The sequence below is a fragment of the Phalacrocorax aristotelis genome, chromosome 18 (assembly GCF_949628215.1).
Source record: "Phalacrocorax aristotelis chromosome 18, bGulAri2.1, whole genome shotgun sequence".
NCBI lineage: Eukaryota > Metazoa > Chordata > Aves > Suliformes > Phalacrocoracidae > Phalacrocorax > Phalacrocorax aristotelis.
This window is the reverse complement of record NC_134293.1, coordinates 7,925,523-7,940,689: the sequence shown is the minus strand read 5'-3', so window position 1 is coordinate 7,940,689 and position 15,167 is coordinate 7,925,523. Positions and strand designations below refer to the sequence as shown.

At 56.6% G+C, this 15,167-nt stretch overlaps 1 protein-coding gene across 1 annotated transcript; it reads left to right on the top strand.

Moving 5' to 3' along the window:
• Nucleotides 1-1,791: 1,791 nt before the first annotated feature.
• SSC4D (scavenger receptor cysteine rich family member with 4 domains) lies at nt 1,792-13,730 on the top strand. Its single transcript, XM_075113366.1, has 10 exons — nt 1,792-1,906; nt 6,277-6,312; nt 7,117-7,422; nt 9,064-9,135; nt 9,500-9,814; nt 10,751-10,831; nt 11,110-11,187; nt 11,911-12,222; nt 12,705-12,782; nt 13,414-13,730. The coding sequence occupies exons 1-10, from the start codon at nt 1,792-1,794 to the stop codon at nt 13,728-13,730; spliced, it is 1,710 nt and encodes a 569-aa protein (XP_074969467.1).
• Nucleotides 13,731-15,167: the final 1,437 nt, after the last annotated feature.

Below are 15,167 nucleotides of genomic sequence, written 5' to 3'. Positions count from 1 at the left end.
AAGGCTGGATGAGAGGTTTCCACAGGGTGGGTGTTTGGTCACCGATATGGTGGATTTCAACATCCTTTCCCAAGTTTCTGACCGTCAGTCGATGCTTCAAGCAGCAGCAGTCGGTGCTTATCCCTTCAGGAGATGTTGCACCCTGTGTAGGCTGGAGGGACTAATTTTGGGTTCCGCTAAGCTAAGACTTAACAGCGTGTGAAAGCATCCTCACGATGGCACTCCTCCACCAGCGCACGCTGCTGTCCCAGTGCCGCTGTCAGGCCGACTGCTGGGACTGCTGGGGCGTTGCCATGGGTTCACAGAGGTGTAACGGAGCGCAGAATCAGCCCCAATCCCGCTCCCCAACAGCGTGTGACTGAAACAGATCTAGAAATCCTCCACTTCGGCAGTAATTTCTGAAGGAAGCAGTAAATTAAGGGGAAATGGCATCTTATATTTAATCTTTTCCTTGGTTTCTGCCTGACGTTCCCCTGTTTGCTTTCCATCTCATCCCTGTCAAGTTTGTGTCTCCACCCCCGAGGTGAATGATGCTGTTGTATCAGACCCCAGAAATTTTGGTCTTCCCACAGAAATGTCTTTCCCTGCTTTTCCCATGGGATGATGAAGAGCAGAGACAATGGGGGCCAGTCGGTAAAGCTCCTGGGAACGTGCCAGCCGAGGTGGGGAGGTCTCCTGTTGAGTGGTTAGCATGGATGTCTGAAGGGCCATCCCTGGCCAGGAATTAGAGCTGCACGGGAGACCTCTTGGTTGCATTAATTCATCACCGGGTGAAGAAGAAAGATGGGTGCAAGGCACCAGATGGGACGTTTTGGTAACTCAAGTGCCATATTTGACCATGTCGTGCCCTGCGGGACCCCATGGAGACCCCTGTGCAGTCTGGGTGCTGGGAAGGGCCCCTGGGAGTGGGAAGGCTGTGTCACCCACAGAACAGATCCCTTCTTCGTGTCAGGAGGAGGTGGGCATGGTCTCCAGGAGCCTGCTGGAGGAGAGCACCAGAGGGAGAGGAGCGAAGGCATAGCAGAAGGTTGGCCATGGCTGTGTCCAGGCGGGGCTTTAGCTGAGTGTTTGTCAGTGGCAGAGCCAGAGCAGCCTTGCAGGGGGAGACATGGGGCGGGCAGCCTAGCTGGGGGCAAAGTGAAGCACCATCCCTTTCCAAAGGGGGTTGTGTGACATGACTTGGTAGAGTAACAGGTACACTCCATGGTTTAGGAAGTGCCTTTCAGGCTTGTGTGGGTGGGGAGCTCCTTCCCAATTCTGCCTGGATTTAATGTGTGACTCAGTTTACCCATGTGTGGTATGGGGTATATGGTATATATGTGCTATGGGGTTTGCTTGTAACCTGAAGTAGAAGTAACAGAAGGGCAAGCTCCACGTGGATGCAAACAAGATGGTTCCCTGAATGTCTGGGGGCTGAAGACCCTGGGTGACAGCTCTGAGGCTCAGCATTCAGGTGTCCTGGTGGGTTTGAGGTCAATCCTTCTGTCTGTACCCTTCAGCCTGAGGCTCTCATTGCTTCCAGTTTTGTTTCACAGGTGGGATGTGGCCCTGTAGCTTCATCTTGTCACTCAAAAAAAAGTCTCTTGTTCTCAATAAATCCAACCTGAATTATTTTTCCTGTGACTTCTGGTCACTGCTCTAGCAAGTGCCAGGGAGGGACTTGTTTGCAGATCTTGCATGGCCCTTGATGGGGCAAAGGCTCTCCTGGCCATCACCGCTAACGCTGCTGTCTACAAGTTTCAGGGACAACCTCCTCTGGACGCCCATCTGTGGGAGGACCACGGTGCAGCGATGAGACTTGGTCCCCAGCCAGCCAGCCAGCACAGCGTGGGGAAGCTGGACATTGGAGTGCTGCCTCCCTCCCTGATGCCAGCCGTGCTCCTCCTCCTCCTGCTTGTCCCCACCGGTGAGCTCCTGTGTGGTGTGGTGGGAGGGGGGGAGTTTTAGGCACCCACAATCTTCCTCCAGGCTTCAGCTTTGTGGGCAGGAGATTTTATTCATGGAGAACCATGAGCAGAAATATCGTGATGTCCTCAATGGTGCTGAGCGCGCACAGGGATTGACGGAGCAAGTTCAGCTCTTATCTCCCACCATGACCTGTGTGATAGCAAGTTCAGCATTCAGGGCTTGCAAGCGGCTGGAGCAGGCAGCTGCCAGCAACGGGGACGGTGCAGGTCTGAGCCCCAGCACAGGCAGCGCCGCTGGGAGGATGTCAACGGCCAAGGGATGGGAGCTGTGGGACCTGTCCTGCCGAGGCGATGGGTAGGATGAGCACCCATCCCCTGAGGACAATGGTCCCGAGTCACTCCTGGCAGGCACTGTCCAGCCAGGCTGGGAAGCGTTCAAATCAAACTGGAAAAAGCCATTCCAGCTCCCGGACGAGGGTCCACAGAAGCACTACAGCGGCGTAATTATCCTGGTGTGACTTTATCAGTGTAGTTACAGCCAGGCGGTTGGTAACACCTTCCTGCCTCAACAAAGCCCTGCCAAGACAAAGCCAGGCAGCAAGCAGGCAATTAAGGTGTAGTCAGACACCATAATTGGATTAAATCAGGTTTTACAGTTTCCACCCCTTCAGCTGGAGCTTCCCGTTCCCCCCCACCCCCACCACCAACCCCCCACACTCGAGCTGCTGGTGGCAACGCCTGCACCCACAGTCGGGGTGTGGGGACCCTGGGGGGACCCTGGTGGCTTTGCCGCTGTGTCCTGCACCGCCAGGCTCTCCCGGTTCTGTTCATTAATGGACACAGCTAAGTTGCTAATGAAGGGCGATTTGTCCTCCCATTTGGTGGTTTGATTTAGCACTGTGCCCTGAAAGGGATGGTGTTTACTTGAGCTAATCCCCCCTTTTCTTTTGGCTTTGTGAAGCTGGATCAGAGAAACGTGGAGAGTTCTCTCTCTTCTCAGAAAATACTTTTTTTCCCTCATTCCTCATTAATGTAGACATGCCAGGCATATTTTTTCAGGTCTCTCTTGACTTTGCTGGAGGATGCTCTTAAATGAGTATTTCAGAGCTTTGATTTTGACTTGAAGATGAATATTGAATATTTAACGGTGTCCTTTTTATCCACTGCTTTTTCAGCACTGGAGTGGACTAGGTGTTAAAAATCAATACAAATGAGGATCAAACACTCTTCTTAAAAAGCCTCACATCTCAACAGTTTCGGTGCAAAAATTACCTCTCTCCTGTTGTCCAGCCCATGGGGCTGCTGTGTCCTTCCCTGTCCTCCCTTTCGGCGAGCCAGCCTTTCTGCTCCCTGGGACTCGCCTGTTTAATCCCCAGTTCTTGCTGCCGTTGCAGCATCACTTTCCAGCCTGCATGGGTCCAGCTGGGGTGGCTGGGAGGGCAGCAGCGCCCGACCGTGGCCGGAGCTCCCCGGCTGCTATCGTTCACCCCAGCCACGGGTGGTATCTCACTACTAGCTCCTGGGTACTAAGTCATAGTTACAGCCAGACAGTTGCCTTACTCTCATTTTTCTTGGGAATTCTAGGTCTTTTTTTGACAGCCTTATTTTGTAGCTGACTTAATGGTCTCCTAGGCCGCGTCCTAGGAAGGCAAAAGGGAGGTGAGTTCATCTGCTTGACCGCCCCTCCAGGTTCATGCTGCTTCTCACGGCGGTGACATCTCTGGAGCAGCAGGAATTGATCTTCATGTTGTTGCTCATAGCCTGAGCATGAAGCGGGACAGGGCTGGTCCAAGCCAGGGGTAGAAAAAGAGGCCACAGAGCCACCAAGGACATTGATAAGCCCTTGGCTGCTGTAATGGGCATGGAGGGATTATCTTTGCTTGGAAGGTGTCACTCGTGGGAGAGGGCTGTGCAGCTGGAGTCTCAGGCACGAGGTGCCCTGGATGCCCAAGGAGATCTGTGCTGCCCTTGCTGCAAGCTGGCCTCAAGCATCTGCCAAGGGCTTGCAAACTCCTGGTGCACTCGCAGGGGCAGTGACAGGGACATCCGTGAGGTCCAGCCACCTGTCCCCGTCCACCATCCCCTGGGGCATCACGATGATGTTGCAATGACCCTCTGGACAAGCCAGAGACCTCAGTGCCCCGTGTTGGCAGCATCTTGCGGGACCCCACATCACTCTGAATTGGGGCTGATAGGGTTTTTGTACCCAAATAATACCCAAACTGTGGGAGAAGGGCCCAGCCCAGCAGGAGGAGTGTGTTGCCGGGGGGGGGAGATTTGGCTCTGCCCATGGCCCCCCGAGCATCCCTACCCCCAGGCGCAGGGCTGCTTGCAGGGTGCTTTCAGAGCCCTTATTTAAACCCAGCTGACTGGGATGGGGATGCATCATGCAAGCATTCAGCTCCCTCCATTCACACTGGTCAGAGGAGGCTGAGACTTAAATAGGAATTAAAGCTCCACAACAATACCATTTCTTACATGGCTGGGCAGCTGAGCCCCAAGGCAGAAATCACCAGGGGTGCGTCTGTGCCCCCAGAGCTCTCACCCCATCACCCCCTTGGGTGGTGAATGACAGCCGGATTCCCTGAAGTGCTGAGGCTGGCTGGAAAACAGATGGAAAGAAATAGTATAAATGTAGGTACAGGACCAAAAGGAAAGCCCCAGCTATTGCATGACAGCACACTGCATATTACAAACCTGCTGCTGCCCTTCCGGAGCTGGCTGAGAGCAAAAGACCCCATCCTGATTTTCCAACACCCCCAAATTACACCAGCCCTGGTGCTGCAGGAGACCAGCAGCTCTCCCCTGGATTTATCCCCACCACTACATGAAAGCAGTTTTTGGTAAATTGGGAAGGCAATGGAGGAGTCCCTCCTCTCCCAGCTCTTGCTCACTCTGCTCCACCGAGCTCCTTCCCAGCTGCAGGAGAACTTTTCTGCAGCAAACTCTTGTTAAGCCCTTGGCAGCATCTCCTGGGCTCCGGTTACTGGGAGGGCTTCGCTCCTGGCTGAGGAGCCGTGGCTGCAGCTGTGTTCCAGTCTCCTCTCCACTCCCTCCCAGTCTGTAATGCACCTTTTCTCCATGAGCAGTTGGTGCCACCAGCACCCAGTGCAAGGTGCCCCCAAAGGGTGGCAGGTGAGGGGACAGGCACCCACGCCTGTGTCCTCCCACGCCAGTCCAGTGCAGCCAGACCCACTGGTGTTTTATGGGCTGCAGCCCCACACATGAGCTTCAGAGCAGAGCTCACCCTGGGCCCCACAGCAGTCAGGACATCACTGTGCCCATGCCAGAAGGTTTATCCTGCCTAGTGGCATGCAGCAGTGGCTGCCTGCAGTTCTCCTGTGCTGCCTGTTTCCACCCTGGAAGGTGGCTGTGCCCCATCAACAGGTGTGTTGGAACATGCGCATAAATATAGCGCTTGAAAAAGCAACCTTTATTGGGAAAAAAAAGATAAAAATCAATTAAAATGCACATAAGGATGCCCAATGCACAGTTTTCCATCAGAAGATCTCCAGCAGGTTTCCCATGCCAGGAAGTATTGGCTTCCCTTGTTCCCACCTCACCCCCAAGTGTCCTGTGGGGAGATGGGGCATGGGCAAGAGGATGTGGGAGCTGCCCAGGGCCCCCAGCAAGTCAGCAACAGAGCCAGGGAGACACAAAGGTCCCTGAGACCCGACCCAAGGCATGACCCACCTGGGGCTGCTGCCAGCCACTGGCTTTGTCGGAGGAGCTGCTGGCCCAAGCCAAGGGGAAGGAAGGAGAGGGGGAAGGAAAGCAGCTCACTCTCAGGGAGCTGGTAATGGCAGCCCTTGGCAGCCCTTGGTCATGCATCATCTTGGGCAGTTGCACGAACCTGGATGACCCAGGACTTAGGGCAGGGGGACACACACATGTAACCCTGTGCTTAAAGCACTGTTCCACCACAGAGCCACATGCTGCTGCCTCAGTTTCCCCACCTGTGAAGCAGATGAAATGATGCCCTGGGCTAGCGTGTTTATTTTTCCCCTACAAACCTCAGGTCTTTACAGAAAAGGGAAAGGACAAGTAATTTCTAGTAAAGTTTCAAGTTCTCAGAGCTCCCAGAATAAACCCAACTGTCCTTGCAAAAACCGTGGAGACAAGCCCTGCCCTGGCAGAGCGCACTGGCTCCAGCACTCCAGCTATTTAACTGGGTAGGGTGCGAGTGCTCCCAGGGCTGAGGGGGTCATTCCGGCAGAGCAGGTGGGGTGAGTCCGGGGGGCTGCTGGGTCCTGCCAGTCCCCACCATGCCCACCTGCATCCCTGCTGCCGTCATCCTTTGAGCCACATCCCTCCTCTGTGCTCTGAGAGAACACTGGCGAGATCTGATTCCTTTTCTTTTCCATTGCAGGCACCACCTCTGAGCCGGCGCTGTTGCCATTCCCAGGTGAGAGTCTTCTCTTAAAGTTGTTTTTGTCTAGAAGGTTTTGTAGTTGAAAATGGTTTGGTTTTTTATTTTTTTGTTAAAAATGGGGTTTGGGGAATTTCAAAGAGGAAGCACATCGGTTTGGAACAAAAAGTGGCAACAAAAAGCAAAACTTCTTTTACAGAAAGGAAATAGATATCCTTTATTATCCCTATTCTGCTTATTATCCCAAGAGGGGAATTTTGCCACCTCCTGCTGAGTCCCTGTCCCTGTGCCATTCGTCACACCCAAGCAAGGAATTCCCTTGATGTGGCAGGCCGGGGGCACCTACATGCCTGCTCCCCATCAGCAGCAGCTTGAGAGATTATCTCCATCCCACCAACTCCCACATGGGACCAGCTCCAGACGTGTTCATTGAGGCTAATAAGAATTTGCTAATCACATCTCATCATTTGTCACCCATCATATGTCATGACATGATGTCATGTGTCCGCTTTCCTCTTCTCCCATTGGGTTATTGCCAGGCCATTAGTAGGCAAGATGATGGGGTAATGATGCATCTCATTTATGTATTGAGCCGTATTGAGGCTTCATGTCTGCTGCTTCCAGCAGATGAAGAGAAACCCATGCCCCACCACCAGGTGGGCAGCAGCAAGCCAACAGCTGCTTTGTGCTACAGCGAAAGGGCACCATCTTTAAGGGACAGAGATTTGGTGCAGAGAGGGCTCCTGCCCTTCCTGTGACACCCACTGAGTGTTTGCCACCTCCTGGCCCCAGGGTGGGCTCATTTCCTGCTGAGGGACCTCTCTCTGCCCATCCTTCCAGAGATACGGCTCGCCAATGGGCCCAGCCGGTGCCAGGGGCGAGTGGAGATCCTCTACAACGGTTCCTGGGGGACGGTCTGCGATGACGACTGGGACATTGTGGATGCCAACGTGGTGTGTCGCCAGCTGGGCTGCGGCTATGCCATCGTCCTCCCGGCCGCCATGACCTTCGGCCAAGGGAGCGGACCCATCTACCTGGACAACGTGGACTGCAAGGGCCAGGAGGCAGCCTTGAGCGAGTGCTGGAGCCATGGCTGGGGCATCCACAACTGCTACCACTATGAGGACGTGGCTGTCATATGCAATGGTAATAAGGCTTGATTCCTTGGAGGCAAGGAGAGCAGGGAGGTGCCTGTGGTGCTGCAAGTCCTGGTGTCTGCAGACACCTTGGGGGAGCCCAAGAGTTGTATCTCAGAGCCTGTTCCTCTGAGCCTGGGTCAGCCAAACGTCCTCTGCATCCTTCCTCCACCCCTTTCTTCAATCCAGGTCATCTTCCAGCTCAGCATGCTGGTGCTCCATAGGGTGACCAGCCTGTTTTTTGTTCCCTGTCACTCCCAGCTCAGGGACTTTGCAACCTCTCCAGCACGATCCCTGGCAAAAGAGCACATGCCCACCCACGCTCCTGCCTCTGAGTCAGGCAGGACTCAGAAGTCCCCTTTTGACTTGCCCTTCTTTAAATTGCTGAGCTTTTCAGTAGGAAATGTTCCTAAATGTGAGAAAAGCAGTGGAAAATGTTTGAACTTGGCATGTGAAAGTGGAACGGCTCTGTGCTGACCCCTATATACCCTACAAGTTCCTCCTGCATAGCTACGTAGGGTTTGCTCACCAGCCATGCACTAATGACCAGTAAACGTGAGGCTGTGCAGACCCAGAGCTCAGCCATGGATGCAACTGCTCAGTGAATCCATGTGTCCTGCAGAAGCAGGGTTTGGAACAGGGGGGCTGCTGGGCTGGCTGGTGGATTGGACGACCAGCAACCAGAGAAAGGAGGTGTTGAACTGAGCAGGAACCCCAGTTCAAGGAGCTGCTGGAGAGGAGATGCAGGAGGACTGAAGGAGGAGGTTGGGAGATGGGTCTGAGGGCAGAGGAGGAGGGACTTGAGCCCTCAGGTGTTTGTAGCTTAGTTGGCAAAGGAGAGCAGGAGATGCTCTGGGGTGGCCCCCAGATGAGATACAGGAGTTTGACCCAACCACTAGACCCCTAAGGAAGGTGCTCCTACCTGTGCTGTGTGGAAGCTTTCAAGAGCCAGCTTTCTGTTGGTTGTGGTTATGGAGGAAAGCATGGAGCCAGCCAGCTCTTCACTGTACCAGTGGGCTGGGTTTCCTGGGATGCTTCCCACAGCCCTCAGGCATGAGTGTGGCCAGCGATGAGACTGCTCGGCTCCTCTCCCATCCAGCTCCCTGCACAGCCCCAGATAATTTCACCAGCCCACTGAGGAGCTGGGACAAGATGGGCAATAGGGTAGCTTGAAAGAACATTATTAGCAAAAGAAATATAGGTAAGACCAGCAGGAACATAATTTTTTTTTTTTTTTTAATATTTATGCCATGACATTGAATCCAAACCCCATCATAGGTGGGACCCTGATTCCCAACAGCTCAGTGCAGCATTATGATTTAGTCTGGGTCCACATGCCATTCTGCAGGGCACAACTTCCCACTGTGCCAGCGGCTGAGGTCCTGGCTCCATCCACCTCCCTGCATCTACAACCGGGCAGATAACTCTGGGCAGAGCAGTGCCTGCAAACCCATCTTTCTTTCCCCGTCAGGGCTGGTTTGGCGCAAACCCTCTTGCTTTCCATGGCGTGTGTCTGCCAGGGTGTGTGTACGCTGGCGTCCGAGTGGGGGGAGCAGAGGGGTGGGCAGTGCGTAGGGGCACTGCTCACAGCCAGCTTCTGGATGGATTGCTGGGGCAGCAATGGATGCCATCTCTCCACTTCCCTTTTCAGAGCTCTCACCCACGCAAGCCAGCGAAGGACCGACGAGCAGGACCCTCACAGCCTCAGTACAGGATGGGGAAAGTAAGCTGCTGAGCCGTCGCTTGCAGGGGCCCGTCCTGGCTTAGGGCTGCTAGGGAGCAGCGTCCCCCACCCGTCACCCACTGCCCCTCCATGAAGCACCCTGACTCCCTGGCTCCAAGGGGCAGAGCCCTGGGGACCCCGTTGTTGTGCCGGCCATGGCCAAACCCTATCCCAGAGGTTCACTGAGGCTCCCATCAGCCGGGCTGCCCTAAAGCATCGCCCCTTCTCCGCAGTTTCTCACCCAGTTTCTTTGCCATCATGGCCACTGCCAGATCCAGGTTTGGTGGCATTGCTGTGCCGTGGCGTGTGTGGTGACCTCCTGGGGAAAGCAATGTCCTTCTCACAGCGTGCTGCCACCCTCCAGGTGACGGCAGCATCCGTCTAGTGAGTGGGACCGACTCTTGCCAGGGCCGGGTGGAGATCTTCTACCGTGGGAACTGGGGCACCGTCTGTGATGACGACTGGGGCCTGAGCGATGCCAGCGTGGTGTGCAAGCAGGTGGGCTGCGGCCAAGCCCTGGATTACAAGAGCAATGCCTATTTTGGCTATGGCACGGGGCGCATCCTCCTGGACAATGTCAACTGCGACGGCAGCGAGCCCTTCCTCTCCGCCTGCTACAGCCTCGGCTGGGGCATCCATAACTGCGGCCACCACGAGGATGCAGGTGTCATCTGCACAGGTACCGGGGCAGAGCATCGCCTTCTGGGCTGTCCCCCGGGGTGGGGAAAAATCCAGGGACACCCTGGTCCCCAATGAGAAATGGCCTCAGGGAGATGCTGATGCGCCCAAGGTCAGGCAAGGACCTGGGCTCTGCGCTGCGGGAGCATCCTTTCTCCTTATCTGCTGTCATCCTGGCACTCCAGAGCAGGCAGTGACACCATGCAGAGCACCTGGGGCACAGTCTGAGCAGCAATTTGCAAGGGAAATGCATCTGCCTGCCTGCCATTTCTCTGCTCTGCCGGCTGGAAAACAAGCTGCCCGCGTCCGGAAGGAGTGAGTGGCTGCCACGGGCCAGGCATGCCACCAGCCCCGGCCTGCCTCCTCTTCCCCTCCCTAAATGATGTATTTCTGCCATTCTTCACTGATTACCATTTATAATGTTAATAATCCCCCTGAATTCTCTCATTATCACAGCTAATGATGGGAGCACTGAGTGCCTGCACTTCCCTTTCCCACTATTACAGAACAAAGATGCTGATGCAGGAGAAGAGGGACAATTTTCTCTGGCTGGTCCTTTCCTCCCTAAATGTCCCCATCCCCTCTGGCACCTCGCCTGGGCACAGGGTGATGGCACCACCACACATGGCCCTTGCTCTCTGGGGCAGGGGAAAATGAAGCTTTAGAGCTAACGAACCCTGCCTGATAAACGTTCCGGGTATGTGGAGAAGCAAGGGACCCCTTGGCACTGCAGGTGGGACCTCGGTGCTTGGGTTGGGGTGGAGAAGCACCATCTCCAGCACGTGGGCAGCAGGGCTGTGTATGTGGACATGGGCCGTCTCCATGCCCATCACCCTGGAGCACCCAGATCAACCTGGGTCTGCCTCCCTGAGTCAGCAAGTTCATGGCTTTGCAGCTTCTCCCTGCGTGTCACCTCTGTTCCTCTGTGTCACTGCAGGGCTGGACACGTCCACCATCACATCCTTCACCACTTCGGTGGCCCTGGACTACGAAGAGACACTTACTGCCACGGCCACAGGTAGGAGGTTGGCAGCCACCCGGCTCACCCTTGTGCCGTAGCCAGGGCTGGAGACTCGCTGCAGGGGACCGAGTCTTCTCTGTCCTCCCGTGACACCAGCACGGCCACCCTGGGGTCCTGCCACACATAAGCGAGGCTTGGGGGGTGACGTTGCCCACGGCAGGAGCTTGCCATGGGGCTGCCGCAGTGCTAGAGGCCACTGGCACTGACTGGAGCAGGGGCAGCGGGTGCTGGAGCTGGAACCTCCCAATGCCCACGTGTCCCCACTCTTGTCCCAGCAGCGACAGACGGCAGGGACCAGCCCTCCCAGGCCACCGAGGTGGTCACCACTGCCCTCTTTACCGTCGAGCAGGAAAGTAAGTGTGCGGCCACTGCTAGTCCTGCACAGGGTCCAGCACATCCCCCCAAGCTCCATGTCCCTGCAGGGTTACCCCATATCCCCTGGGCTCACCCCACAGACCCAGGAGTTACCCCATGCTCCCAGGGGACCTTCCACATCCTCTGGGTTTACCTCGTTCTCCCAGGGCTCACCCCAAATTCCCAGGGGATCTCCAGCACCCCAGGGTTCACCCTATGCTCCCAGGGTTCACCCCATGGCACCAGGGAGTTGCCCCATGCCACCAGGATGTACCCTGCATCCCCAGGGCTCTCTTATGTCCCCTGAGTACCCCAGGACTCACCCCGCATGCTCAGGGCTCACCCCATGCCCCCAGGGCTCATTCCATATCCCCAGAGGTTACCCCATGTGCACAGTGCTCACCCCATGCCCCCAGGGAGTTACCCCACATCCCCAGGGCTCACCTTGTATCCCCAGGGTTCACTCCATGCCCCCCCAGGCAGTCACCACACATCTTCAGGGATTAACCCATGCCCACAGTACTCACCCTGTGCTGCTTGGGAGTCACCTCATGTTCCCAGGGTCACCCCACATCTCCAGGACTCACCCTAGGTCCCCAGAGGGTTGCTCCCACACCCCCGGGGCTCATCCCATCCCCCTGGAGGGTCATCAGGGCACACCAGTCCCCTGGTGGAGGTCCAGCCCCCCTGGCAGCGTGCCTGTGCCCGGGCCCCCCATGCAGGTGGCGGCGTGCGGCTGGCAAACGGGAATGGGAGCTGCCGCGGGCGGGTGGAGGTGTGGCACCACGGCACCTGGGGCACCGTCTGCGATGACGACTGGGACTTCCTCGACGCCCAGGTGGTGTGCCGGCAGCTGGGCTGCGGTGCAGCCCTTGCCGCCACCATCCTCGGCTCCTTCGGCTACGGCAGTGGGCCCATCCTGCTGGATAACGTGGGCTGTGGCGGCGGCGAGGCTCGCCTGGCTGACTGCTTTCACCTGGGCTGGGGACAGCACAACTGCGGCCACCACGAGGATGCTGGGGTCATTTGCCGAGGTGAGAGCAGGAGTGAACCCCGTGGCCACCGGCTCCTGCCCAAGGGTCTTTCCTCACCAGCTGGGTGGGAGACAGGGGTGGGTGCAACTGCCTGGGGCTCCCCAGGTCTCTGCTGAAGCCCAGCTTTGTGCTGTGGAAATCCCATGAGATAACAGAATTTTAGCCGCATGCATGCTGGCTGTGGGAAAGGGTGTCCCCAAAATGGGGTGATGGGTGAATGTAAGCCCCAAGACCCTGGGGTTCCTCCTGCCCGCAGGGGGACAGCAGCAGCAGTCAGGTGCCACGGTGACTGGTGATGGCCCGAGTGTGGGTACCACCTCCAGTCTCCGCTTGTGCACTTTCCTGGAAGTGCAGTGGCTGCACATCCCACCCCACATGTCCCTGCATCCATCCCCAGACATCCCCATGCTGCTGCTGGGGGGCTCTGACCCAGCCCTGGGGGGCACAGGGGTGCCCTGGGTCACTTTTCCCTGCTGCACCAGGTGCTGACGATGTTGGAGACCATTTCCAAGAAGCCACCACTAAAACCACCACATCGGCCCCGACTCATCCCAAGGATGGTAGGTATTGAGGTATCATGGCTCCTGGTGCTGGCCCTGGGGACGCTCCGCACCAGCAGAGGATGGAAACAGAGGCAGCTTTGGCAAATGCCTGAAGCACTGACCTGGAGCAGCCCACGGGAGGGGGAAAAGCCGTGCTGGTGGCATGGTTAAACCGTGGCCTCTCCCAGTGCCCCCAAGGCTCGTCTGGGCAGAGGAGGTGATGGACCTCAGGTGATGGACCTTGGTGGGGGGGTGAGGCAATGGACCTCAGTGGGGAGATGTGATGGACCAATGGAGCTGAGCTGGGAAGAGAGATTATTGTCTGTTCCTTCAACCTGAACGTCCACTGTGATGCTTTGGGGGTCAGCCCCAGCTCTGATGCTGGCAAGTGGTCACCCCCTCGTGCTCCTGCCTGTGCCGAGGCAGTGGTGGAGCTGTGGGGAGCAGCAAACATCTGCCCAGCCTTGGAGACACCAGGGTTCTTGCTCTGGGGCCACCTGGCTGGAAGGACCTCTTCTCGGCCAGCCCTGGGGAGGCTGGCAGCTACCGCTGCCCCAGGGTGGTGGCAGGCAGGGATAGAGGGATGCAGTGCTGGTGGGGGCATGGGCAGGGGCTGCCCCGGGGCTGCCTCACCCCATCCCCTCTGCAGGGTCCCTGCGCCTGGTGAACGGCAGCCACCGGTGTGAGGGGCGCGTGGAGATGTTCTACCTGTCCCAGTGGGGGACAGTGTGCGACGACGCCTGGGACCTGTGGGACGCCAAGGTGGTGTGCAGGCAGCTGGGCTGCGGGCATGCCACGGCAGCCTGGGGGGAGGCACGCTATGGCCAGGGCACTGGCTACATCTTCCTCGACAACCTCAAGTGCAAGGGCCATGAGCCCTCGCTGCTACGCTGCTCCCACATCAGCTGGGACGTCCACAACTGCGACCACTCCGAGGATGCTGGTGCTGCCTGCGGCATCCTATGACTGCCCACCCACCAGGATCCTCACGCAGGTATGGGGGGACGGGGATGGTGGCAATGCCCACGGAGAGGGGCTGAACCCTGGCTGCTGGTTGGGGACAGTCACTCTCTGCCTCAGTTTCCCCACGTGCACCACAGGGGCACTGGCTGGGCCACCCATGGGTGTTTGGGCTCTGAGGATGGGAAGGGCTGGGTGAAGACCCGGCTTTCCTCAGCTCCTAAGATACTGGCTGAAGCTTTCCTCCCCAAACTGCCCCTTGGAGAAACAAAACTGATTTTGGTGTTAAATCTGGTTGGTTTCAGCCATTTCATTTAAGAGTTGAAGAGAGAAAAATGGATTTTCTGCTTTGAAAATGACGTTAGATTATACTTGGAAAATGTAAAAAGGGCTGAAATCAAACCAGGATATTCCAGTGGCTCTGCAGTGAGTTGCTGCTGTTCTACAATTTGTTTTGCAATGCCCCCCACAATCTGAATACAAAGTTTTTCTTCCCATTTTGGCAGAAGAAATACCAAGTCCTCACCAATTTCCATGCAGCAGGAATGCAGGTGTTGGATCTCACACCATCTGCAACCCTGACCCCTTTCATGGCCACCCTGTACTTCTTCCCTGTGCCCATTTCACCTCCTGTTTCTTTTGCCAGTGCTGCTGGGTTTGTAGAGAGCTGAGCCAAGATTTCCCTTCCCTGGGGGCTTTGGCAGGGCCAGTCCCTGCCCATAAAAGCCCTTGGGGAGCGGGGAAGGACCAGGCTGCCTGCAGCCTCCCCATCCTTCCTCCATCCTGCGCGGCCCAGACCTGCTCTGGCTGCTCTTGTCCAGGAGGTCTGTGATGCTCTGTGCTCCGAGGTGTGCGAGGCAGGCAGGGAGCTGGCAGGAACGGCAGGACCAGGTGGAAAACCATAGGGAAGACCCCAAATCCCTTCTCAGCGTGAGGGGAGGGTGGTGGCGCTGAAGCCGGGAGCCCAGTCACTCCCTGGTGCCATGCCTTTGGAGTAAAGGCTGTTTCCATCCCAGCTCAGGTGGAGGGACCCATCCTGCAGCACCAGCCTTGGCCATCAACTGTTCTGATTTCTGATGGGACACCAGAAAAATGATCTTCGTGTTTTCATGGATGGGGTGCGAGGGTGGGGAAGTGCTTGTGCAGCGGCGCAGAGCACGTCCTACCTGCTGCCTCCGCTGCACTCACTCCTCTATTTGTGCAATTTTTTGTTAATAATAGATTGTGCATATTCCCGTTTTTTCCCCATTTTTTTCTTATAAGTGTTTGGGTTTGTTTTGTGAATAAATAAAAGCTCTTTGAAAGCGTGCTGAGACCTGACTTGCTTCCCTGCCACCCCCTCGAAGGCCAAGCAGGAGCAAACAGCTGGGGAACAGGCAATGCCCCAAGCCCAGAGGGAAGGGCTCAGCTCTTCCTGCCAAAAATTGGTGCAAATCCCTTGCT

Excerpts from the sequence above, each read along its gene's own strand:
- SSC4D (XM_075113366.1), top strand. The coding sequence starts at position 1,792 with ATGAGACTTGGTCCCCAGCCAGCCAGCCAGCACAGCGTGGGGAAGCTG. Across the intron at positions 9,815-10,750 it reads TGCAGGTGTCATCTGCACAG|GGCTGGACACGTCCACCATC; the intron begins GTACCGGGGCAG and ends GTGTCACTGCAG. Across the intron at positions 12,223-12,704 it reads TGCTGGGGTCATTTGCCGAG|GTGCTGACGATGTTGGAGAC; the intron begins GTGAGAGCAGGA and ends CTGCTGCACCAG.